This window comes from Thalassophryne amazonica, chromosome 18 (assembly GCF_902500255.1).
Source record: "Thalassophryne amazonica chromosome 18, fThaAma1.1, whole genome shotgun sequence".
NCBI lineage: Eukaryota > Metazoa > Chordata > Actinopteri > Batrachoidiformes > Batrachoididae > Thalassophryne > Thalassophryne amazonica.
Window position 1 is genome coordinate 37426877 of NC_047120.1, and position 25927 is coordinate 37452803.

General features: G+C 39.8%; 1 protein-coding gene across 1 annotated transcript in view; it reads left to right on the top strand.

Annotated features, from left to right (window-relative positions):
- The window catches only part of sdk2b (sidekick cell adhesion molecule 2b), a 1022446-nt gene that overhangs the window by 707993 nt on the left and 288526 nt on the right, over positions 1-25927 (top strand). The window contains exon 5 of the mRNA XM_034194673.1: positions 9268-9415. Within this exon, the coding sequence (XP_034050564.1) occupies positions 9268-9415 (148 nt within the window). The remainder of the gene's footprint in view (positions 1-9267; positions 9416-25927) is intronic.

The following is a 25927-nucleotide window of genomic DNA, read 5'->3' on the forward strand; positions in this document are numbered from 1 at the left end:
ACAAAAAATATAAAAATAAACTATTGACAATAATTAGGAAACAAAAAAAAGATTATTATAGTGAACAATTGAATAAGCGTAAAGACAATATGAGGGCAACATGGGGAATTATAAAAAGTGTGATGGAAGGTGACGGAGTGAAATCAACTTTTCCGAATTACCTTGTCAAGGAAAATAAAGAGATAAATGATATAAAATAAGTTGTAAATGAGTTTAATGATTATTTCTCAAAGGTGGGATCAAATCTGTTGGGAAATAAACCAATAGTAGAAGATAAATTAAATACAATTGTAAATACGGTCAATAGTATTTTCCTTGACAATGTGGAAAAAGATGAAATAAGGAATACTGTAAAAAACTGTGTAAGCAAAAGATCAACTGACTATGAAGATTTAGACATGATGACTGTAAAAAGTATAACAGAAACTGTTATTGAACCATTCACTTACATTTGTAATCTGTCTCTGTCAACAGGAATTTTCCCAGACGAAATGAAAATTGGCAAGGTAGTCCCGTTATATAAAAATGGAGACAAACATAATTATTTCAAATTACAGGCCAGTGTCATTGCTTCCACAGTTTTCTAAAATTATGGAAAAGGTTTTTGTGACAAGGTTGGATAAATTCATTGAGAAACATCATATTTTAAATAATGCTCAGTATGGATTCAGAACAAAACATTCGACAGCTATGGCAATTATGGAATTAACAGAGAAAATATCAACAGCAATAGATAATAAGGATTATATGGTAAGCGTTTTTATTGACTTGAAAAAAGCTTTTGATGTTATCGATCATTCAAGATTGCTTCACAAGTTACAACAATATGGAATAAGAGGGATTGCACATCAGTGGGTAAAAAGCTACTTAGAAAATAGAAAACAGTTTGTTCAGATAAATAATACTAAATCAGAATTGTGTAATATTATGTGTGGAGTACCACAAGGGTCGGTACTTGGACCCAAACTGTTTATTTTGTATATCAATGATTTTGTGAATATATCTAATGTACTTGGTAGCATTTTATTTGCTGACGACACAACATTATTTTACTCTGGATTAGATATACAGGAAGTAGCACAAGTGATAAATACAGAGTTGGAAAAAGTGAAATATTGGTTTGATATAAACAGATTGTCACTTAATCTTAATAAAACAAATTTCATATTGTTTAATGACAGAGTTTAAAAAAATGATGTGTCATTAAAAATAGATGGAATGGACATTCAAAGGGTAAAAGAAACGAAATTTTTAGGAGTTATGATTGATGAAGATTTTACATGGAAGTCACACATAAATTACATAAAAGGAAAGATAGCGAAAGCCATTGCTGTTTAGCATAAAGTTAAATATTCATTAAATAGTTATGGATTATTAACATTGTACAATTCATTGATTGATCCATATTTGACTTATTGTGTAGAAATCTGGGGATCAACATGTACAACTTATACACAACCTTTATTTATTTTGCAGAAAAGAGCTTTAAAAGTGATTGGCAACAGTCGATTTAGAGATCCATCTAATCCATTGTTTATTAAGAATAGGGTACTTAAATTTCATGATTTAGTTGATTTGAAATTACTACAAATAATGCACCAAGCGAATAACAATACCTTACCAATAAACATTCAAAATATGTTTGAAAAAAGAGTAAGTAGTTATAATTTGAAGGGTATAGAAGTCTTTAAAAAACCAAGATTCAGAACCAAGATAAAGGAACGGAGTATTGCAGTGAATGGTGTAAAATTATGGAACAACCTCAACAAAGAAATCAAATAATCAAGGTCGCTTAAATTATTTAAAATCATATTAAACTTGATGTATTTCATAAGTATGAAACTATGAAATAAGTCAGTGGGCTGTGACAAAGCAAAAAATGTAATCTGTTAATAATGTTTAGAATGTTTGAAGTTTAAAATGTAATCTATTAGGGATGTAGTCTTTTAAATAATGGTTAAAATTAGGAAAGAAGTCGGTGGCATGTGACAAAGTCATAGAAATGCAATGATGTCAATTGATGATGCTTTGCAAGATTGCATTGTAAAAAAGGGGCAGAATATATAAGACTTGTTCTTCCAAACTGCTCCTTTTCATTCAATGGTTTGTAATGTTTTGTTAATTTTTCTTTTAAATGAATGAAATAAATCATCAATAAAAAAAAAATAAAAAAAGGTGGACTAAATTGTCTCATGGCTGATCCTTTTACCATGACTGCATCAAAATGAACTGTTATCACTTAAAAATGAGTCATCATAACACATCACACTTATGTAAACTTTGGAATTAAGCAGTGGCTCTGTTCTTAACGTTAGCCGCTATATTCCATTTAAGCGCGCGTTGGGATGTCTCTAAAAATTACATCACTGCTGTACACACACACAGGTACTCATGAGTGCTTTGTTTTCAGCAGTCTCTGTAGCTATTTTGTTGTGAATGCCATATATTTTGAAAGCGGTTACAGAAGTGCACAAAGTAATCCCAGTATATCATCGGTTGGTCACTATCAGCCTAAATCTGAATTGTCATGATTTCGGTGCAACATGTCCTTTAAGGATATTTAAAGTTCGCCACTTTAACCACTTAACCATCACAATGCATGTGTGACAACTTTTTTTTTTATTTATCTTTGTCTCACACACACATACAGTTTTTTTTTTTTTTCCTTTATTCCAATCTTTCCAATTTCCACAACTGACTTTTCCCTGTCATCGCAGTGGCTCATGGTTGGATATGGATGATGACACAGAGCGAAATAGGAATTAAAAGACATTTGCAGATGATACAAAAAAAGGGGGGGAAAGATGGGAGAGATTGGGAGATCTCCTTTGTGAGGCATTCTGTTGAGAGAGCACAATTAGGATTGCAGAGACACACCTTGGGGAAAAGGAAACATGCAGAGGCATTAAAGATTAGGCAAAGGGAGGAGGACATCATTTTGCCAAAACTGCAAATCAAAGTCATGGGATTCACACACTTCACAGATTTTTATTTGCACTAAGTATCACAGCTGCATGGCAAAGACATGAAAGCTTTTTATATTCTCTTTGAAATACAGTAAAAAAAGGGAAGTAGAAGATTGGTATTGATGCGCAGCCACCCTGACATCCTGAGTTCAAAGCCCCACAAGGTTTATCGCTACATGTTTTATAGGTGTAATTATTAACTGTGTTGCTGGTTGGCTGACTGTTCTGATGAATTTAGCAGTATTCTTTAATGTTTGGTTTTAAGGAAAGGTCCGCCAGCTCCAGCTATTCAACCTTGGAATAGAAGATAGTGGATTGTAACTGCAGTCCAATATAATGCTTTCTGCTTAGCAACAGCCAGGATATTTGAAATGCACATCTGAGCTCCAAACTTTGAAATTTCATGTTTTCAAGAAATTAATTTACTATATATTCACATATCTAATCATGTTTTACACCCAGAGGAACCAGTCACTTATGAGATCCACTTTGGGTATCAGCATGGACATTAGTGTGAGCTGCAAACATGATGGCAAGAACAGACATATACTCATAGTATGTTTCTTAGGGCTCCTTCACACATAACATGAAAGAAGCAGAAACTGGAAGAAAATCCGCGAACCAAAATAAAAACTAAATGGGGAACCACAAAACATTCCACCTGTGGTGGTGGGAGGGACACACGGACAGACAGTTGTGCACAACACCGGGGTGACGGTTTCCTGCATGCTCGTGTTCGCGCGCACGAACACAGTGCGAGCATGTGTAAAGTCGCGCACTCAGCAGCGGAACACAAAGTTTATAAAACAACACAATTTATAATACTTAATTCCTGTTTTAAAGACCAGCCTCTGCCTAGACGTACAGCTCTAAGTAATGAAATAACGTGGATTACTGTTCTCCCTTTTATGTTTTACATTAATTACCTGATGCACTCCTCTCATGAAGACATTAGCCGGGCTCTTGTCTCATGAGTATCCGGCTCTCGTGTCATGAACGCATCAGCCAGCATGGCGTGTCCAACACGAAGTGTTCCGCTGGTGACCGCGCTGCAAGTGTGATATGTGTTTTAATTATTACAATGTGGGACACGCCCCCCCCCCTTTGTCCACGAATGACGTTGCTGCTGTGGGAAAAAAAACCACACACACACCATAAAAAAACACCGCTATTTATGAATCCCTCTTATCCAGTGGACAGTACAAGTGTGATCTTCTGTTCCTTTATATATGACCCATGGTCATAGACATACAGTCAGGAAATCACATGAATGAAGTAGTGTGCTCTAATCATGTCCACATCTGCTGCCCCCATGTCCAGCCAGCCCTTGTGCGCATGTCCAGTGAGCAGCCGGCTGAAGGAGTGACACCGCAACATGTGGACCAGAGCTCCAGTGGCTGACATGACATTCAGATCGCAAGCTTAAGGGCCTTTCACACTGGACGTGTTGGAAGCATCAGAGGCGTCACAAATCGGTCTAAAAAGCATTATTTTCAATGAGGCATGTTACTTTTAGAGGCGTCAGAAGCGTCGCATCAAAAGCCGAGCTAAAGTAACGCTTCTGACAGGAGCACACATTGCTGCTTGCTGACAGGCTGATGCAGTCAAAGTTCAAACCAATCCAACTTTCGCCGCTCTGAGCTGTGACATAGCTTCGCGCTGTCCAATAGGAACGATGCGTCGGGCCAAAACACGAAAGACTAGTGGTAGAAACTAGAGGTGGGCGAATCGATCTTAATATCGATACCAATGCTGGTATTGATATTGAATGATCCTCATGTAAAAAGATCGATACTCAAGCTGCGCACGCAGATTCATCAAAGTCTACTCTCTGTCTGTCAGCCCTCTACCTCAGGAGATTTTGTTTTAAATTGTGTTGAGTGATATTTTTTTAAACAAAAATGTTGATTGTGATAATAAAGTATTTTGTTGTCATGTACAATGTTTGTCGAACTTCTGTTCCTAGGTCTTTTGGATCCTTTGGCTCTATGAAGCTTAAATATGAAAAAAAATATATATATATCGATATCGACATCGATATCGGCAATACTGGGCCTGTATTTACTTGTATCAGATCAATACCAAAATTCCCGGTATCACCCACCTCTAGCAGAAACCACTGATCTATACGAAACAGATCAGTGCAGAAGCCACTGATCTCTACAAAACAGAAACATGTCACAGGACTGCTCATTTATAGAGCAGTTTTATGAAAAAGAATACTTGCAAATGTTTTTTTTTTTACCTCCAAATTTCTGATTAATGTTAAAAAAAAAAGAAGTTTAGAACACTTGTAATTAAAATAGCCAAATAAATAAACAAATAAAAGGTTCTTTAGAAACCTTTCTTCATCTGTAAATTAAACCCACCTGTAACCTTGGATATTTATTTTTAGACAAATAAAATAACGTGTAAATTTGTACATTTTTTTTAAAGTCTGGTAGATTATTCATATCTCATTTCAACCAGAAAAACAGACACTGTGAATAAATACAAATGTTTATTATAAATGCAACAGGATCATTTAAGAATGACTGCAGTGTGATTGTAAAGTAGGATTTCTGTGACATAAACCTCATGATTATTATTATTATTTTTTTTTAAATTGAGTCATTTCAACTTGTAATTACATCAAATTTTGTGATTGCCTTTAATGTTGTGATCAGAATAGTCATTTATAAAATATGAATTTAACTAGTGATTGTGAATGTTTTAAAATTGTGCACAATAAGGGGAGAGTTTCGACCTGTGCAAATGTCTTTTGACTTTGATTTTGTAGACATTTTTAATGATCCATTCATTTATTGTTAAAATAAAAAATGAAACAGCTTTTTTTTAAATAATAAAATAGTTGCAGTTTAAAGAGCATGTTATTTAGAAGCAGGTGATGCTATGGTGGATTCTCTGGACCAGATGAAGGCCTCTTCTGCAGCTTTGACCTCTGGTGGTGTTGTTGAAGACACTTTTCTCCAATTTTGAAGAGCAGAGATGTTTTTTTTCTGACTGGACTTCATGGTATTCAGCTCATCCATGGAAGTTTTTGAAGTTTATTTAGGTTGTCTGCACAGCAAATGTTCCTGATTGGGACAAAAAAATATATTTCTTAAAATATAAAGAAACATCATAGTTTATATATATACACTCAACAAAAATATAAACGCAACACTTTTGGTTTTGCTCCCATTTTGTATGAGATGAACTCAAAGATCTAAAACTTTTTCCACATACACAATATCACCATTTCCCTCAAATATTGTTCACAAACCAGTCTAAATCTGTGATAGTGAGCACTTCTCCTTTGCTGAGATAATCCATCCCACCTCACAGGTGTGCCATATCAAGATGCTGATTAGACACCATGATTAGTGCACAGGTGTGCCTTAGACTGTCCACAATAAAAGGCCACTCTGAAAGGTGCAGATTTATCACACAGCACAATGCCACAGATGTCGCAAGATTTGAGGGAGCATGCAATTGGCATGCTGACAGCAGGAATGTCAACCAGAGCTGTTGGTCGTGTACTGAATGTTCATTTCTCTACCATAAGCCGTCTCCAAAGGTGTTTCAGAGAATTTGGCAGTACATCCAACCAGCCTCACAACCGCAGACCACGTGTAACCACACCAGCCCAGGACCTCCACATCCAGCATGTTCACCTCCAAGATCGTCTGAGACCAGCCACTCGGACAGCTGCTGAAACAATCGGTTTGCATAACCAAAGAATTTCTGCACAAACTGTCAGAAACTGTCTCAGGGAAGCTCATCTGCATGCTCGTCATCCTCATCGGGGTCTCGACCTGACTCCAGTTTGTCGTCGTAACCAACTTGAGTGGGCAAATGCTCACATTCGCTGGCGTTTGGCACGTTGGAGAGGTGTTCTCTTCATGGATGAATCCCGGTTCACACTGTTCAGTGCAGATGGCAGACAGCGTGTGTGGCGTCGTGTGGGTGAGCGGTTTTCTGATGTCAATGTTGTGGATCGAGTGGCCCATGGTGGCGGTGGGGTTATGGTATGGGCAGGCGTCTGTTATGGACGAAGAACACAGGTGCATTTTATTGATGGCATTTTGAATGCACAGAGATACCGTGACGAGATCCTGAGGCCCATTGTTGTGCCATACATCCAAGAACATCACTTCATGTTGCAGCAGGATAATGCACGGCCCCATGTTGCAAGGATCTGTACACAATTCTTGGAAGCTGAAAATGTCCCAGTTCTTGCATGGCCGGCATACTCACCGGACATGTCACCCATTGAGCATGTTTGGGATGCTCTGGACCGGCGTATACGACAGCGTGTACCAGTTCCTGCCAATATCCAGCAACTTCGCACAGCCATTGAAGAGGAGTGGACCAACATTCCACAGGCCACAACTGACAACCTGATCAACTCTATGCGAAGGAGATGTGTTGCACTGCATGAGGCAAATGGTGGTCACACCAGATACTGACTGGTATCCCCCCCCCCAATAAAACAAAACTGCACCTTTCAGAGTGGCCTTTTATTGTGGGCAGTCTAAGGCACACCTGTGCACTAATCATGGTGTCTAATCAGCATCTTGATATGGCACACCTGTGAGGTGGGATGGATTATCTCAGCAAAGGAGAAGTGCTCACTATCACAGATTTAGACTGGTTTGTGAACAATATTTGAGGGAAATGGTGATATTGTGTATGTGGAAAATATATATATATATATATATATATATATATATATACACACACACACACACTCAACAAAAATATAAATGCAACACTTTTGGTTTTGCTCCCATTTTGTATGAGATGAACTCAAAGATCTAAAACTTTTTCCAGCTCATGCACAATCATAATCGGATAATCACACGACTGAAAAGCAACCGGAATCCATCTGAAATCCACCTGAAATCCACCTGAAAGCCGTCCTGTGAGACCAACACGGAGGTGGTTTTGTGCCGCGTAATGAACGGCTCCGTGGCACATCCCTCCGCTTTTCTTTCCATGAAAAAAACTCCTGTAACAGTGGAATGTGCCGAAAAAGTGTTGATGTCCACGTCTCCTGCCTTTTTGTGAAAGTCAGACGAGGTCCCGGATCAACAAAGCCTTCACGTTGGAAATGATCTCGTTGTTTGAGCATGTCGATCAGCGCTGGGAGCGCGCCGCGCTCTCAGCAGTTGTGGGCCGTCCTTAAAGCGGCAGTAACACTCCTTAATCTGTATAATCCCCATAAAATCATCCCTGAAAGCCATGTTAATTTTCCGAACGGTGTCCACCTGGAGGTTTCTCACAGTTTCTGGAAAAAAAATTGATGCAGCAAAGCTCCAAATCGTTCAGACATTTATTCACAATAAAAATCTGACGAGATGGGTGGACCACTGCTCACACAAAGCCTGCTCACAGGCGAATGACGCAACTGACAGGTGTGAAAAAACTCACGCATGTGCACGAAGGTTCAAGCTTGTCTGATGCAATCACACGTGATTCAAATCCATATGGTTTTTGAAAAAAATAAAAAGGTCCGAAAGTTTTCTCACAGACCTCGTATATCAGACCCAGAATAATCCATGTGATTTTCACAATTCTCAATCCCAACTCTCCCACAATTATTTATTTATTTTTGTCAGCTCTTAAGCTTTGATTCACCAACAGCATAATGTTTGCAACAAATATTGCATAAAATATTCAAGACCAGAACTAGTCATTTTTTCTTTTGAGTAATGTACAGTGTGATCAGACATGATTGCCCTCAGGGATATAATTTTGTGTGGCGAATTTGGCATCCTGTCGAGGAATTAATTTCGTCTTTGTTCCTACAAGCCTTTCTTGGTGTACTACAGGAAACAATGCAAACAATTTTGTGCTGCTTCACAGAATGGTTCTGAAAAGAAAGCATATCGAAGATGTCAAATGTTAACATTGAATATTCAGAAAAGCAAAAACAAGCAAACAGACAAATGTGTACCTCAGAGGTTAAGGCACCTCAGCCCTTGGTACAGTGTAGTGTGTCATATGAGTATGTGCTGCTGCTATGCAGTGCTACATCCACCATACTATGGAACCACCCTGTGTTCTTATGGGTAACCACCAGCAGAGACCACCGGCCCATCCTCAGCTACCACAAGTAGCCATAACAAGATGATATGGGGGTGTCTGATGTCCCTTTATCAGTTGAAGGGATTCTCGGTACTGAGGCACCTGTCTATTGGATCATACGTAGGAAAGTCCAACACATGACCATAGTGTCTTAGCTGAAGTCCATGTAGAATACACCTTGTCGATGAAGTTTGTGATTATATTTTATTTTTCTTCTATTTTTCTGTAGTTATGGGCAGTTTTGAAGAGGGGGAACGTGCTCAGTCTGTCTCTCAGGGAGATGGTGCTGTTATCCCCGCACCTCGTATTCGCAGCTTCCCGCAGCCACAAGTGACCTGGTTCCGAGATGGACGCAAGATTCCACCCAGCAGTCGCATGTAAGTGTTACTGGTTTTTTAACAGTTCCACTCTGGATATATTGTGTGTATATATATATATATATATATATATATATATATATATATATATATATATATATATATATATATATATATATATAAACAGACTTGGTCCTATGTGAAATTAAACTGGCCATTTTTATTGTCACAATATATCCATAGAGACCAGTTTTATCTGATTTGTATAAGCACTCTTATTTCCACGGGCACCAAGGAGATTCAGGACCTATATACCGTAGGACCAACTTCTTTTAAATTTCCTTACATTAATTTAACAATTAAATGACCAATGTTCTCGATTAATAGTAATTGAGAAAGTTTACAGGAACTGAGATGTTGGAAAAGTGGTTTTTGCTATTGTCCTCTTCAAACTCTGGTATCATTCCCCTATGAACATCTCAGAGGAGCAGGAGGCACATTGCAACAATCGCAACCAAATTAATGACAAATTGTACACCGTGTTAGCAATACTCACAGTAAGAAGACTGTTAGCTCAGTTCAGGGGCACCGCCAGGGATTTTGGCCCTCATGAAAAGAAATCTTCCTGCCCCCCCCCCCCCCCCCCTTTATTATTTTGTCAGTATTATAATTATATGAGGGACATCTCTGGGCCCCTGTCAATCATGGGCCCCTAGAATCCTTGTCCTTATTCTCCCCTTTTCGGCACCTCTGGCTCAGTTCCACCAAAGCCCAGTTTTGTTTTGTTTTCTGTAAATGGACTTTGGGTATGGTCTTCTTGAGTCTGGATGGGTTTCCTCTGAGCATCCGGTTCCCTACCACCATCATATTCATCTTGGGGTTGGGGGCAGATTTTCTACTCATCTACTCGATACAGTGTTTCAAAAAATATGTACACTGTTCAAAACCATGAGAGGGTGGAAATTGTTGTGATGACATCAGGCTGTTGTAAGTGAATGCCTCAGTCTGAAAGCTGATCTAAGAAAAGACATGTCCAGCTTCTTCTCACTTCCAAACACATGATGGGTAAGCAAAATAGTGGCTCTAAATTAACCATAGGAGTTAGTGAAAGTAGGCTTGTGTTTGCCTGTATGTGTTGACTCTGCAATCTCATGGTAGTCTGTCAAGTTTGTACCCCCCCACCACACACACACACACACACACACACACACACACACACACACACACACACACACACACACACACACACACACACACACACACACCTCGCCCAACGATTGCTAGGATAGGATCCAGCTCTCCTGTGACCCCTAATTGGAATATAAATGGGTTTAGAAAATGAATGAATGAATGTTGTCTCCAATTACCAATTACCTGGATATAAATTTGGATCTGTACTAATATAGCAGGTGGTGGCCAAGCAGTTGTTTCTTGTGCACATTCTCCATGTAATGTGGAGTTGTGTCAAGAAGGGCGTCTGTCATAAAAATTGTGCCAAATCAACATGTAGATCCACCTTGGATATGTTACGTAACGTAACACTTGTAATGCATAGGATAGTGGTAATTTGAGGATAGAGGATCACACCCCGTGCTGAACAGGGAATTTAAAAGTTATGTGTCAATGAGTTTGATGGATCTATTCCGAGTGCAAATGTCCCTGTGTTACACATGTACAAATGTGTGGTTCAGGCTCAAGAGGGAATATTAGTGCAGCTCTGTGTCCACCCCAAGGAGCCACTGGGAGCTTGATCTCAGTAGCCCCATCATGTTTCAGTGTCCTCTGGTGGGATTGTTGTATTGCTTTTCTGTTCTCTACACTTCAAAAAGAAAAGGAGAAATGGATTGGAACAAAGACTCGGTCTCTCTCTTTTGCTCACTCTGATTTTATTTTTGTGTAGATCAAGCTGGATCAGCTCTCCACTATAATCCTGTTTCTAATTTTTGTAGAATAAAAATAAAAACAGACATAAATGCTCCATTTATACTTGCTTCAATTCAGCAAAACTCTCCTCAAGAAAGTAATATTTTCACCTGCTTTACAATATTTTGAATACTGTAGGTCCGGTGAATATTAGTTGTACATCAACTGTCAGCATATCATTGTTTTTGACTCTTTTCTTATACTTGGAGAGTTTTGTGAAGATCTGTGCTTTTGTGCAGAGACCACTGTGTTTCTGTCTTTGTGTATTATAATACACTTATCCCCATCACATTCCATCTGCATGTCTGCGCGGTAGGAGGTGACCTTGCCCTTGGTTTGAGTGAATCTTTCTTATCAGCTCCTCATCATCAGTAATCATACCCTGACCTAGAATACCAATGAGACAAGGGCTCAGACTGATTGAGACACTGAAGGCCTTGGATGGCTGGAGGTACTTCGCTCACATTGATCTGCTCCATCTTCTTGTGGATGTTTTGAGATATTTTTGCAAAGTGGTAAACTAGGGATGACTAAATAAAACAAGAAGTGGCAACACTTGCACCTTACATGTTTGACACTGATTCATGCAAATGAATTCTTAGCAATTGAGTGATACCATACTATGCCATTCTGTGCGTTCTTGATATATGTTCAAGAGTTAATGGTCTCCTAAATGACATTATAATATATACAGTGAAAAAAATAAGTATTTGAACACCCTACGATTTTGCAAGTTCTCCCACTTAGAAATCATGGAGGGGTCTGAAATTTTTATCTTAGGTGCATGCCCACTGTGAGAGACATAATCTAAAAAAAATTCTGGAAATCACAATGTATGATTTTTTTAACAATTTATTTGTATGTATCTGTATATATATATATATTTGCGTCAGGAAGGGCATCCGGCGTAAAACCTGTGCCAAATCAACATGCAGATCCACCTTGGATTTGCTGTGGCAACCCCGAGTGCAAACAAATATATATATATATATATATATATATATATATATATATATATATATATATATATATATATATATATATATATATATATACACTCAACAAAAATATAAATGCAACACTTTTGGTTTTACTCCCATTTTGTATGAGATGAACTCAAAGATCTAAAACTTTTTCCACATACACAATATCACCATTTCCCTCAAATATTGTTCACAAATCAGTCTAAATCTGTGATAGTGAGCACTTCTCCTTTGCTGAAATAATCCATCCCACCTCACAGGTGTGCCATATCAAGATGCTGATTAGACACCATGATTAGTGCACAGGTGTGCCTTAGACTGCCCACAATAAAAGGCCACTCTGAAAGGTGCAATTTTATCACACAGCACAATGCCACAGATGTCGCAAGATTTGAGGGAGCGTGCAATTGGCATGCTGACAGCAGGAATGTCAACCAGAGCTGTTGCTCGTGTATTGAATGTTCATTTCTCTACCATAAGCCGTCTCCAAAGGCGTTTCAGAGAATTTGGCAGTACATCCAACCAGCCTCACAACCGCAGACCATGTGTAACCACACCAGCCCAGGACCTCCACATCCAGCATGTTCACCTCCGAGATCGTCTGAGACCAGCCACTCAGACAGCTGCTGAAACAATCGGTTTGCATAACCAAAGAATTTCTGCACAAACTGTCAGAAACCGTCTCAGGGAAGCTCATCTGCATGCTCGTCGTCCTCATCGGGGTCTCAACCTGACTCCAGTTCGTCGTCGTAACCGACTTGAGTGGGCAAATGCTCACATTTGCTGGCGTTTGGCACGTTGGAGAGGTGTTCTCTTCACGGATGAATCCTGGTTCACACAGTTCAGGGCAGATGGCAGACAGTGTGTGTGGCGTCGTGTGGGTGAGCGGTTTTCTGATGTCAATGTTGTGGATCGAGTGGCCCATGGTGGCGGTGGGGTTATGGTATGGGCAGGCGTCTGTTATGGACGAAGAACACAGGTGCATTTTATTGATGGCATTTTGAATGCACAGAGATACCGTGACGAGATCCTGAGGCCCATTGTTGTGCCATACATCCAAGAACATCACCTCATGTTGCAGCAGGATAATGCACGGCCCCATGTTGCAAGGATCTGTACACAATTCTTGGAAGCTGAAAATGTCCCAGTTCTTGCATGGCTGGCATACTCACCGGACATGTCACCCATTGAGCATGTTTGGGATGCTCTGGACCGGCGTATACGACAGCGTGTACCAGTTCCTGCCAATATCCAGAAACTTCGCACAGCCATTGAAGAGGAGTGGACCAACATTCCACAGGCCACAATTGACAACCTGATCAACTCTATGCGAAGGAAATGTGTTGCACTGCATGAGGCAAATGGTGGTCACACCAGATACTGACTGGTATCCCCCCCCCCCCCCCCCCAATAAAACAAAACTGCACCTTTCAGAGTGTCCTTTTATTGTGGTCAGTCTAAGGCACACCTGTGCACTAATCATGGTGTCTAATCAGCATCTTGATATGGCACACCTGTGAGGTGGGATGGATTATCTCAGCAAAGGAGAAGTGCTCACTATCACAGATTTAGACTGGTTTGTGAACAATATTTGAGGGAAATGGTGATATTGTGTATGTGGAAAAAGTTTTAGATCTTTGAGTTCATCTCATACAAAATGGGAGCAAAACCAAAAGTGTTGCGTTTATATTTTTGTTGAGTGTATATATATATATAATATGTGTGTTCTTGTAGCTCCACATGGTGGGCAGAGAGTTTAGTAGGAGATGTTGGAAAGGGAAGCTGTGTTTATGGACTGAAATGTGGTGCTAGTGTTACATCAAATGGCAAAAATGATACTCATGACAATTTTAACCCTCTGGGGTCCAAGGGCATTTTTTTGGACACTTCACTCGCCTGGCATAAATGTTTTATTATTGCTGTTAACAGCCCTCCCTGCATCCCACAATCAAATTTTATGTCTCTTTTTTTTCAGGACAACCTGTACTTTCAGAATATATATGCCATAGTTGTGTTTTATAAGCGTAATAAAGGTTTACAATTAGAAATAAGAAAATGAAGTAAAGTGGAAAATAATTTTCCACACACATTTATTCAAAACACACAGCAAACAATAATAAACAACTGTTTTGACACTTTATAAAGGTAATTTGAGGTCTTGTGTGAAAGACTGTACAACAAAAAGGTTCAAACAATAAACACATTTGCATGCACATTTTGAACAATATATACAAAATGGTCTATGCATTTTTTTTTGTCTTCATCTCAAAGCAATTTCCTTCTGCTATTACACAAAGGCCACATCACAAACATCTACTTCTGCTGTGTTTTGGAGTGTTCTGTCCTGCTCTGAAATCAGATTTAACACTTTTGCCCATTTACACTCTGAGGAGGGGCCCCTCCCCCCTCGCTCCATTGATATGGTAAACAGTGCTTTACGCCTGAGCGAGAGAGCTTGCCACAGGCTTATCCAATAAAATTCACAGGTAATGATGAGTGGAGTATGTCTAAAACTCACACAATCTGTGTTTGAGCACGTGAGATTGTCATCATTGTCTGCTCACTTTCACTGATTGCTGTGCATAATGGTGCAGGGCGCATTGGAGCCAACAGCCAGATGGCTATTCAAATGGGCCGACTAGTAACACATCACTGCTAAAAAACAATCTTTGGTTTATCACGTGAGGTAAATCTGCCCTACAATTGGATTTTGGAAAACCATGTGACATTGAACCAATTCCAATTGGACACTCACATTGCACATGTCATCACACAGCTTCTATGAGGAGTACAAAGGTGGCAGAAAGTCTGCAAAGTTAACTTTTCAGCAAAAAAAAAAAGTAAGTTTCTATCTCATATCATTAAAAAGTTATTTATAATTTAGTAAAACTTGGTCTCAGCTGTTGTATACAACGGTGTCGGCCCCAGAGGGTTAAAGAGCTTTGAGTTTAGTTTCATCTTTCAAGGTCATATAAGGCCAAAGGTTTTGTGGCCATTAAAAAGCTGATGTCACCAAATTTGTGTTTAATAGTGGTGACCAGTGCATCTTCAACTAATTCCTCAGAATAACCATTTTAAATGTCCCATAGAGCAGGTAGCTCACAGGTAGACCTGTGATCGAATCTGTGTCCTTGGACAGAACACAAAATGGGTACCAGCTTTGATTGGGAAAGTAAATGTGAGGTATCATTGTTAAGTACTTTGTGCAACTGCCAGATTGAAAAGTTTTAAAGATTTGCAGTCATTCCTCATCCCCTGTACACAAGCATTGGGCCAAACATTTGATCTTGAACTGTGACCTTGACACTTAACCATCTTTTCTGCAAAATTAAACGTTTGTCCTTGGCAAATCGGATCAAACGCCTTGCTCACACACAAACAGGTGGACACACAAGGCTGAAAACTGCTTTTCACTTTTGAAGTACACATTTTGAAACACTAAAACTCTCGTACATTGTAACTCACAAGTTGTTATGAAAGTCATTTGGGGTTAGAAAAAACAAAAGAGAGAGAGAGAGAAGGTGTCCTCTAATTTATCTCTGCACCCCTCTTTTGCCTCCATTACGAGCCACCCATGGTGTGTACTTTGCTCCCCTCAAACTTTCATCCTTGCTTCCTCCCCTCCAGCTCTGAGAATACTAATTCCACGAAGGTCACTGTGTGCAAATGAGCACTCTTGATAACAGGCAGCCTTTTCTTTTTTTTTAATTGAAAATAATTTAATTGAATTTGATTTGTGCCACTAGCGTTGACACTGCAGAGGCATCAAAGGCTCATTCATGGGGAGTGCAAAAAAAAAAAAAACACTAGAAATGTTACCTTGATGAAGGCTCTTTCCAAGGAATAACACTCTCCAGAGTTGGCACCAGGTGCCTGAAACATTTTCACGCAGGGCTTGTGTACTGTAATATTTCTAGGTGGTATGAGGACTGCGGCCCCTGAAAGATGTGCATTTGTTGAGTGGGCCACATGCATTTTGCTCTTTCAGGGGCTACATTACTGTGGGGGTATAGTGATGAATGAATCAAGAAAAGGTGACTCTCAGGGACTACATCTGACTCGGGTACCTTTGTTGGCGAGGAAAGGTTCACTAACCTTGAGATTGCATCCGATGCTGTGATCTTTGCAGAATCAATGGATTTCCAGATTGCAGCACTGAAGATGCTGAGTGAGGAATCAGAATGTCTTTGCTTGTGATTGTTGTGGATCAAGAAGATTCGGTCAACTTGTAGAGACTTTCACTTGTCTTTACACTGATTTTCATGTTTATGGGTCCTCTGTCTTGAGATAGAGAGATGTTTGGTGTTTGGCAATGGCGATGAAGAAGAACAAAAGTCCAAGTCTTTAGAGTTCTGATGCATCTTGTCTTACTGTACAGCTTTGAGACTTGAACGCTAAACAGTGACTTAAGGTGATGATTACATGTCTTGGGCACAAGGTCCCTTTGGAGTATCCTTCGGTACTGTTTGTGTCCGTAATGGGTCATGTTTTGGTGGTTAGGATTGAGCTCCATTTTGCTCTGTTTCTGATGTTATTCTCCATGTGTCATGATTTTGTAAGTCTGCCAAAGATGGAATAAAATCATTTATTTGTTTATTTATTTGTCTGTCTGGGTTTTAGCAAGATTATATCAAAACTACTGCACAGAATTTGACGTAATTTTCACCACAGATAGATATTAGACCATTTAATTTTGGAGATGATCCGGTGTCACAGACCAAATGGTCCCCCCTAAAAACTGGTCTGCCCTGCCTTCACTGTTCACCAAAACATCAGTGACAAAATGATTTTTACTGTTGACTCAGCCTGAACTGAAAATTATGATACAATCACAAAAGTCAAATTGTTTACTGCAACTAAAAGAAAAGCAAATACAAAAAAAAAAAAAAAAAAATCTGTGCAACACAACAATCTATACAGAAGTTCCATGTGTCTATAGTCCTGGGGTGGGGGTGCAGGTCACACGCCCTGGTCACACATCGCGTGGACAAGCTCACCCAGCATGCCAAGGAATGCGTGATTAAATGCAGCTTCCACGCAGCGTTGCTTCATGGAGGAAAAGTTGGATGTGTTGATCACACTGGGCCCAGTTCAGCTTCAGCCTCAACATCACTCAGGATGGACAGATTCTCCTGCTGGAACAGGATCCTTTTTCTCTTGCCTGGACAATAATGAAGGTAGAAATGGGAAGTGATTAACAAAAGCAAGTTTGAAAAAATTATATATGCACATACATACAGAGTCCCCCCCCCCCCCCCCCGAAAAAAACCCAAGAATTGTAATAAATCCTCCAAAAAAAAAAAAAAACCAACAACAAAAAAACTTGTTTCCGTATCAATCAATCAATCAACTTTTTTCTTATATAGCGCCAAATCACAACAAACAGTTGCCCCAAGGCGCTCCACATTGCAAGGCAAGGCCATACAATAATTATGAAAAACCCCAACGGTCAAAACGACCCCCTATGAGCAAGCACTTGGCCACAGTGGGAAGGAAAAACTCCCTTTTAACAGGAAGAAACCTCCAGCAGAACCAGGCTCAGGGAGGGGCAGTCTTCTGCTGAGACTGGTTGGGGCTGAGGGAAAGAACCAGGAAAAATGATCATGTATTGTCACTTTGCATAAAAGTTATGTTCTTTGAAAATTATCCTCCAACAAATCAGACCATTTGGAGCATAATTTTGAAAGAACATGAAAACCCATCACAGTAATAGCACTAAATTAGTCAGATGTACACGTTTGTTGTCGTTCTGACTATAGGTGTTTTTCTATCAGAAGTCAATACTTTAAATTGGAGCACAGAGTTTTCTAGCTCGCTAGTTAGCAATCAGCTAGCGCACTTTGTTCACTTACATGAGACAATGATGTTAGTTTAACAAAAGTTAAGACACAAAATCTTTGTTAAAGTGTGCTTCCCATCAATGGGATAAGAAATGTTAAACAGTGCTTTCAAGCAGACTACAGAAAAGTCCTAAAAACACTTACCACCGTCGCCTCCAACAAAGCCGTGGCCAAGTTGCAGTCCTCCTGCCTCCCGTTGCTCGCCGGTCAGTGTCCGTAAACAACGTTCCTGCGCTCAAACCATTTCCAGCCCTTATAGTCCGACCTGCTTCAGCCAGCTGTTGTAGTCCTGTAATCACTTTTAAGATTTTTCAGCTGTTCTCTGCATTGCTGTAATGTTCAGTACCCATGAGTGGCCAAAGACGGAAATTTTCTCATTTTGGTTTGCTTTATCCACCTCTCAGTATTCTCTCCTCTGCCACCAAACACAGAAACGTCTGCAACGTATCCACAGACGACGGTCTGGTTTTGTGGGAGTAAAAAAAAAAGCACTATAAAATGAAAGACAAGCCCGGTTTCTGTAACGTTGCTGCAAGTATTTAAAAATGGCAGGTTTGGCCCTCATGTCAGGCAGCGCGCTCATGACTCGTCCAGTGATGAAGACATTCTTTGACCAATCAGTGGCCGGCAGCCTGTTGACATCACATTTTAGTATCAGCTCGGCTCGCTTGGAACCACTCTTGAGCAGGTACCAAAAAAGCACCGGGTACCAAGTACTAACCCTAAAGGAAAAGCAAAAAAAGAGTCGAGCCGAGTAGTGCTACTTTTGTGTAGTGGAAAAGGACTTATGCTGGAAAAAAAAATCATGCATTCATCATTAATATTGATCATTAGAATAGCTATTCATGTCAGGCTTTCTGAGGAATCAAAACCCAAAATAAAATAAATGATAATAAGGAAAGAATAAATGCCCATAATAAAAAGTACACTTCAACAATGCACAAAACCCTCCAAATTAAAGAGCTGCTAGTACAGGAAAGAGGTACGACATATACTTTGGTGTAACTTATGAATTTTTCCTTTCAAAAGGTGCTTTTTAACAGGTGCAACTTAGAGTCTGGAAAATACAGTACTGGGGGAGCTTTTGCTTTATTAGAGAATGTCAGTTCCAACACTTTGGCCATATAGTACATTTCTCTATGCATGATCTAGCACACTGGTGACTCAGTGTTGATCACCTCCAGCAGATGGATTCAAGAAAACATCCATGTTTCACTTGGCTATGACAGATACGTGCCTACTTTTGAGAGGTGTGGATGTCCTGGTTGTCTTCTGGCTGTGGCACCCCTGTGTGCTCCCCGAACTGACATGTCCTGACATCATGGTTGTTTCCTCTTTCATTTGCCAATTTTTTTATTATTGCACAGTTTTTTTCCTCCACTCTTTCTGTCTTTTCTGACACTCTACTCCTGCTGTGTCCCTCCTCAGGTGACATAACTTTAATTTGCAGGCTCTCCAGGGGTCCATCTCACCTCTCTGCTTAATCACACCTCATCAATACACGGGAGGCAGAGCAAGAAAGAAAGGATCAAAATATCAGTTGTGATCACTTTGAGCCAATCTGTTTAAAATTCACATTTTCACTTGGCCAAGTGGTTAGTGTGATTGGTTTTAGTGCATGAGGTTCCTAGTTCAAACCCCACCTCTGCCACTTTTCTCCATGAAATCAACATGCATGTTCTTTCCTTCTTGTCTGCAGTTGTTAAAGTATGTTTATAATAGATTTAACATCACGTTATAATGTTTCCAGCGCTGGAAACAGACAGACTCAGGGACAGCTTTCTCTCCAGAGCAATCACTGCACTGAACAATAACAAACCACATTAATCTGCACTTTCCAAAGTTTCTTGTGCAATATCTGCAACATGCACTGCCCATGTACAATATTTTCCAGTGCAATATCATTCCACAGTTGTACATAATTCTCGTTTTACATTTTACATTTTGTCCATATTTTATTTTAGTTGTACATATATTTAAATAATGTATTTTATTAAATTTCATTATCTTTTATTTGGCTAACAATTGCTTGCACCTCAGAAAAGCACCTTTTGGAGTTGCACTCAAATCTCGTTGCAATGTAAATTACAATGACAATAAAGGCGATTCTGATTCTAATCCTTAAGATGAGATGCGCTCTGATGCAATCTGTTGACACAACCACTCGCTCTGTTCACTTCTCCATTACTCCACTTGGCAAGCTACATGTCGTGTTGGCGAGCAGATTGCACCACGTAGCACGACATTTATGCTTGAAGGACTTTTTTGAACATTTCAAAATTCTCTTTGTGCAATTGGACACGCCAGTGCCCCTCTCACGTTCAGCCTGTACTCATGCAAGTGTGTTAATCAGTAATGCACGTCAGTGCACCTTTACTTTGACACTTCAGCCAAATCTGGTCTCACAAAGCCATGTCATAATTGCATAAGCCCCTTTCATACCGGGACTGCTCCGAGTTGCTTCCTGTTGCATCATGACGACACAGGAATATCTGCGTCAGGTGTGTGCAGCAGGGGGCAGAGAGGAGGTGAGAACGCAGCCTGCAGGTTCTCACAGAGGAATCAGAGTGCACAGTTTGGCTGCAGACAGACTGTGCACTCTGATTCCTCTTCTGGTTTATATTTGTTCTTGTGCTGAGTTGCAGGTCTGTGCTCTGAGTTCTGTTATAGTTTATCTTTCCTCCTTTGACCGCGAGATGTGGTCTGAACTAACCGTCCGTGAGCAAATGTGGAGATGTCTGGCGTTCTACTGGATGTGGAGATGTCCTGTCTCTGACAATCAGTCTGTGAGCAGGACTTTTATGGATTTTATTTAAACACATTTGTGAGAGAAGCTGCAGCTGCTTCACAGTGCCTCTCTTCACCAGACAGCTCCACACAGAGAAGGAGCTGCAGCTGCAATCAGCATTTTTTGTTTCTGTGCTCTTTTTTGAGCGTGTAGTTTTTACTGCATTGAGTGCATGGTATAAAAACAATCCTGCATGATTTATACAATGGAACACAGCAGGAATCATAAATTGATGTCGGGTAACGTCGTCTTGTGAGTGTGTGGCTTCCAGTCATGCTGAATACTGTCCTGTTGCTCTGACTTGCTCTGAAACCACTTAATTCTGCGTCGAGCAGAGGATGCAAAAAAAATTAAACATGTTTAATTTCTGTTTGCGCCCCTCGCGGTGTTGTGGTGCCGAGCTGCATCATCTCGACACTAGATTGCTTCCACGGGGCGTCGTCATAATGATGCACAACGCAACTGGGGGCAACTGGGAGCAGCCCCGGTGTGAAAGGGGCTATAGGGTCATTCTGGGATCTGTTGGGGTAGAGCTTTATTTCTGTCTGTGTGTTCTCTAGATAGAATTCAATCAAATCAGAAATAAAGTGTCCATGTAAATGTAGCTACTGTTAAGGGGCATTTACATGAGTATGTCTTTGCTTCACACAATAGCACAAACTGTGTTGTGATGATCCCACTCGCTGTGTTCACAGCTGGACACCATTCTTTGTTCTAACAGCTGCCACGGGCTCTGCGCTGGACGCTGCATATATAAAATAATAATTTTGTGGCGGATTAATCTTTTTTTTTTTTTTTTTTTTGCAAATTGGCTGTTGAAAATGGCTCTAATCACTTCCTGAATCACAGAGGAGGCTGCAGCTGGAGCCGTTCGTGCGCGAGCAAGTGCACGCCTAACAAGATGCAGAAAGCATTTTGAGCCATATAAAAAGGTAATTATTTGTTATGTTTACCTTGTCATGGCTTGATAAAACAGTTGTGTGTTATTTCCTTCTTGTATGCAGCTGTTAAAGTATGTTCATAACAGATTTAACAGATTTAATAATCCTTCAGACGAGCTGCGCTCTGATGTGATCCGCTGACATCACCACTTGCTCTGTTCACTGCTTGTTTACTCCGCTTAACGAGCTGCACATCGTGTTGGATATTAGATCGCACCACATAGCACGACATCTATGCATGAAAGATTTTTTTGAACATTTCAAAATTCTCTGGGCACAATAACATGCACCGGCGCCCCTCTGGCGTCCTGTCTGCACCAGTTAAAGACGAGTTTACTCTCCAGCACGTCACATCACGACACAGGCATGCTCTTGTAAATGTCCCTTTAGATTGCAAGAGCACTTTTATTGAGACAAGCTGCTGCTCAGGTCTCATTCACACTTAGCACCATCACAAATGGAAAGCTCAAAATATGCAGAATGTGTGGTTGCACTTGCAAATATGAACAGCACACCAGGATCTAGCACCGTGAGTGCCTGTGAACTCAAAGTCTAAACAAAGTCTAAAACTCAGCAATAAAAAAAATTGCTGTCAATAATGCAGTATATTGATTTTTGAATAGTGATTCTTTCAGTATGTGCTGAGAATGCTTTATTTATGAGCTTTCAGCTATTTTGGCTTAAACAGCATACCCAAAATTAAAGGACATTATACTTATACATAAGAGTTTTTTGTTTGTTTGTTTGTTTTTTTGTTTTGTTTTGTTTTTAACTTTGCACCAAATAAGAGGAACCTTTTTAAAATTTCAAAAAAATTAAAATAAATTTGCAGTTTAGACATTTTCAGAGCAAATATTGATGATAAAAAAAAATATATTTAAGTTTACAGAGAAATAAGGGGGCACACATTTGGAGGAAACAAAAGAAAAAAAAAAAACACTTCATACAAGGGCAACAACAGACCAAACTAAAGAACAATCAAAATCACAACACAACCAACTTTACTGGTGCCTAACACCATTCAGAGACACTATTTGAACAGAAATGTTGCCCTCTTTTCTTTCTGGACTGCAATTTTCTCAATGACCCTCTGATTAAAGTCCATCATCTCCATCACCAGTTTCTTTTCCGTTGACAGCATGGCCAGTGCATTCAACCTGTCTTGGTTCATGGTGTTTCTGAGAAACGTTTTGATTCTTTTCAAGGTGGAGAAGGACCTCTCAGCTTTTGCAGTGGTCATGGATGTGGTGATGAGGATCTTTAGGAGAGTAACAGTCTCTGAAAAGACCTCTCCAAGATTAATTTCCATGAACAGCTGGAAAAGGTCCACAGCACCATAGCAGGTCTTGAACTCCTCCTTGCTGTAGTAGTACAGCAGATAACAATCCTTCAAATGGGGATAGAAGCACCGAATTTGGAACAAATACTCCTTAGACATTACTAGGGACGGGTATTGATAAGATTTTATCGATATCAATGCCATTATCGATTCTGCTTATTGATCCGATTCCTTATCGATTCCCTTATTGAAACCTCGTGAATTTTGTACTAAAAGTAGGCTTTAGAGGTTTTCTATGTATTTCATTGAGTCTTAAAGTAAATAAATATGAAATCGGTCACTGTACCCTTGATCTCTGGACATAAATAAAAATAAACAAAACAGTGTTTCACTTTGAAGTTATTAATTCTGACTGGACTCTATCGTTCTAACTTGACTCATCAGAGAGCCGTGCAGCATTTGGAGCTGTGTGAACAGAACAGAGGACAATTCTTGTTTCTTTCTCGCAACAAGACAGGAGTCCCAGTTAGTAACTTTAATCCTCACAAAAGTGACTCACGATTTCACATATTCAGGGATGAAAGTGGTGAAAAACAAAAAAGCTGATACCCCCATCCTCCAGACAATAAACTGGAGTGAGTGCAGCATCCATTTAGGTGAGAAAAAAAAAAAAAAACAACTTTCCTTATTCAAATTCATTCCAGTAGTATTCTGCTCTTACTAGGATGCAGCAGTTTTCTAGTTTGGCAGATAGTTCTGGAGGAAATCACTGAAGAAATTAACAAATTGAAAATATGGTTTGACTGAAACAAACTGTCATTAAACTTAAATAAGACAGGGATGAAATGGAGGTGTAAGAGTCACTAGGTGTTCACACGAAACACTTATTTATTTCTGTATGTATGTATTTATTTATTTATGTATGTTCATTGTTAGTTGCTTTTATATTTTCTGTTGTGTTTCTATTCAGGTTCTTTTTGTCTCTTTCTTTAAAATTGTATATAATAAGAATTAGATTATTAATATATAAACAAAAATAAATTTAAGAAATATTACAATTTGAAAACAAATGCACCCGAACGTGATGACAGCTGCAAATGCGTAATGCTAACTTTTAACATTGAAAATGCCGTAGACATGCTAACACGTTAGCATTGCTCCCGTTTTTAAGTTATAAAATACATCTATCAACTGTTTCAGAAGACCATAACAGGTCAGTTTAACATAGAAAAGGTAAATAATACTCACAGACGTATGCTCTTTAGGGTTTTAGCGGGGGAAAATTAAGCGAAAGAAAGAAAGTATAAACGAAGCAACAGATCGAAGCATTGCTTCAATCTGCGAACCACTGCTTCGATTGGTTCAAGGTTCAGAGCAAAGCCGTGCTGCAGAAAAGTTGATCACGGACCCGCTGCAGGGTCTGTAATCAATGTAGAAAAATGATCATTTTCCTTACAAACACCCCCCAAAACAACGGCCACTCTGAAGGACCGATAACAGAATCGTTAAGCACAAAGCTTATTGATGTCGGTGGATCAAATCATTTCTTAACAATACCCGAAAGGGACCGGTTCTCGATACCTATCCCTAGACATTACTCTTTTGAAGAAAAAAAAGACTGGCTACTTGAATTTTCAATAGGCAGCCAGGTAGAGGTCAATTGAAGAATTACACAGGGGCCAAAATTTCAAAATGCTCCAATCAAATTGACTGGAGCATTGAATGAAGCACCTGTCCTTCAGGAGTGACAGACCAGTGTCCTGTCCTGGGTGTACCCCGCCCCAAGCTCTATGACTGCTGGGATAGGCTCCAGTCCCCCGCGACCCTTAATTGGACTAAGTGGTTGTAGATGTGTGTATGTGTGTGTCTCATGGATCAAGATTCTAAGTACAAATATAATCTTCCCCACAATTAAAATGATACATTAAACCTAAAGGTAAAACTATGCAATACATTTTTTTGTATAGATTTACATTTTTAAAAAGTACAAACAAAACAAAACAAAGAAAAAAAATGCCTTAAACAGTTCTCTAAATGGCTTAGACTGCTGTTGTGCCATTTGTATTTCTCAGAGAGGTGCTTAAGGTCTCAAACCCTCGCTGTGGTCCACAACGCATTGGTGCCGACAGTTTGAAACAGCAAACACAGGAAACAGTAAAAGTGGTTACTCACACTGCAGCCTGCTAGCCAGCTCCACTTAGCATAGCATGACCAGGAGAATCCCTGGGTGTAAGGTTGCCCCCGATCTCTCGCCTGCTGCTTTGTCTGTAAATTGCGTTGATCAGGACTAAGCTCCTTTATCCTATTTTTTCTTCCAGTGAACGCCTTGAGAATGTTTTTTTTCTTTTTTTTTTTATGAAATAACCAAGTTATCTGCGTATCCCGTACTTGTAGCAGCCATTTTCTACACCGGCAGGAGAGAGAAAAGGCGTGTACGATCATTGGGCATGTCACGGTTTGAGTTTTGCTTGGTGTTCTGTGTTATTTTGTTCTTTTGTGCTGTTAGTTATTTTTGCATTTCAGTGGGTTTGGTTGGCTTCTTCTCTTGCTGGGTTTTTTTTTCTGCTTGGGTCTGTCTGTCTTTGTTTCTCTTGTCTCTCTTCCTTTGATCTTGGTTATGGGTGTTTCTCTCTCTGGCCACGCCTTGTTCTGGTGCTTTCCATGCACACCTGTTCCTGATTTGCTGATTACCACCTGCAGTTATTTAAGCTCACTGGGTGTGTTTGTCTCTCGCCAGTTTGTGGTGCCTTGTGCCCTCAATCCAGCTGTTCCTGCGTTCCATAGTTCTGCCTGCCTCATTGTGTGTACCTGACCTCCA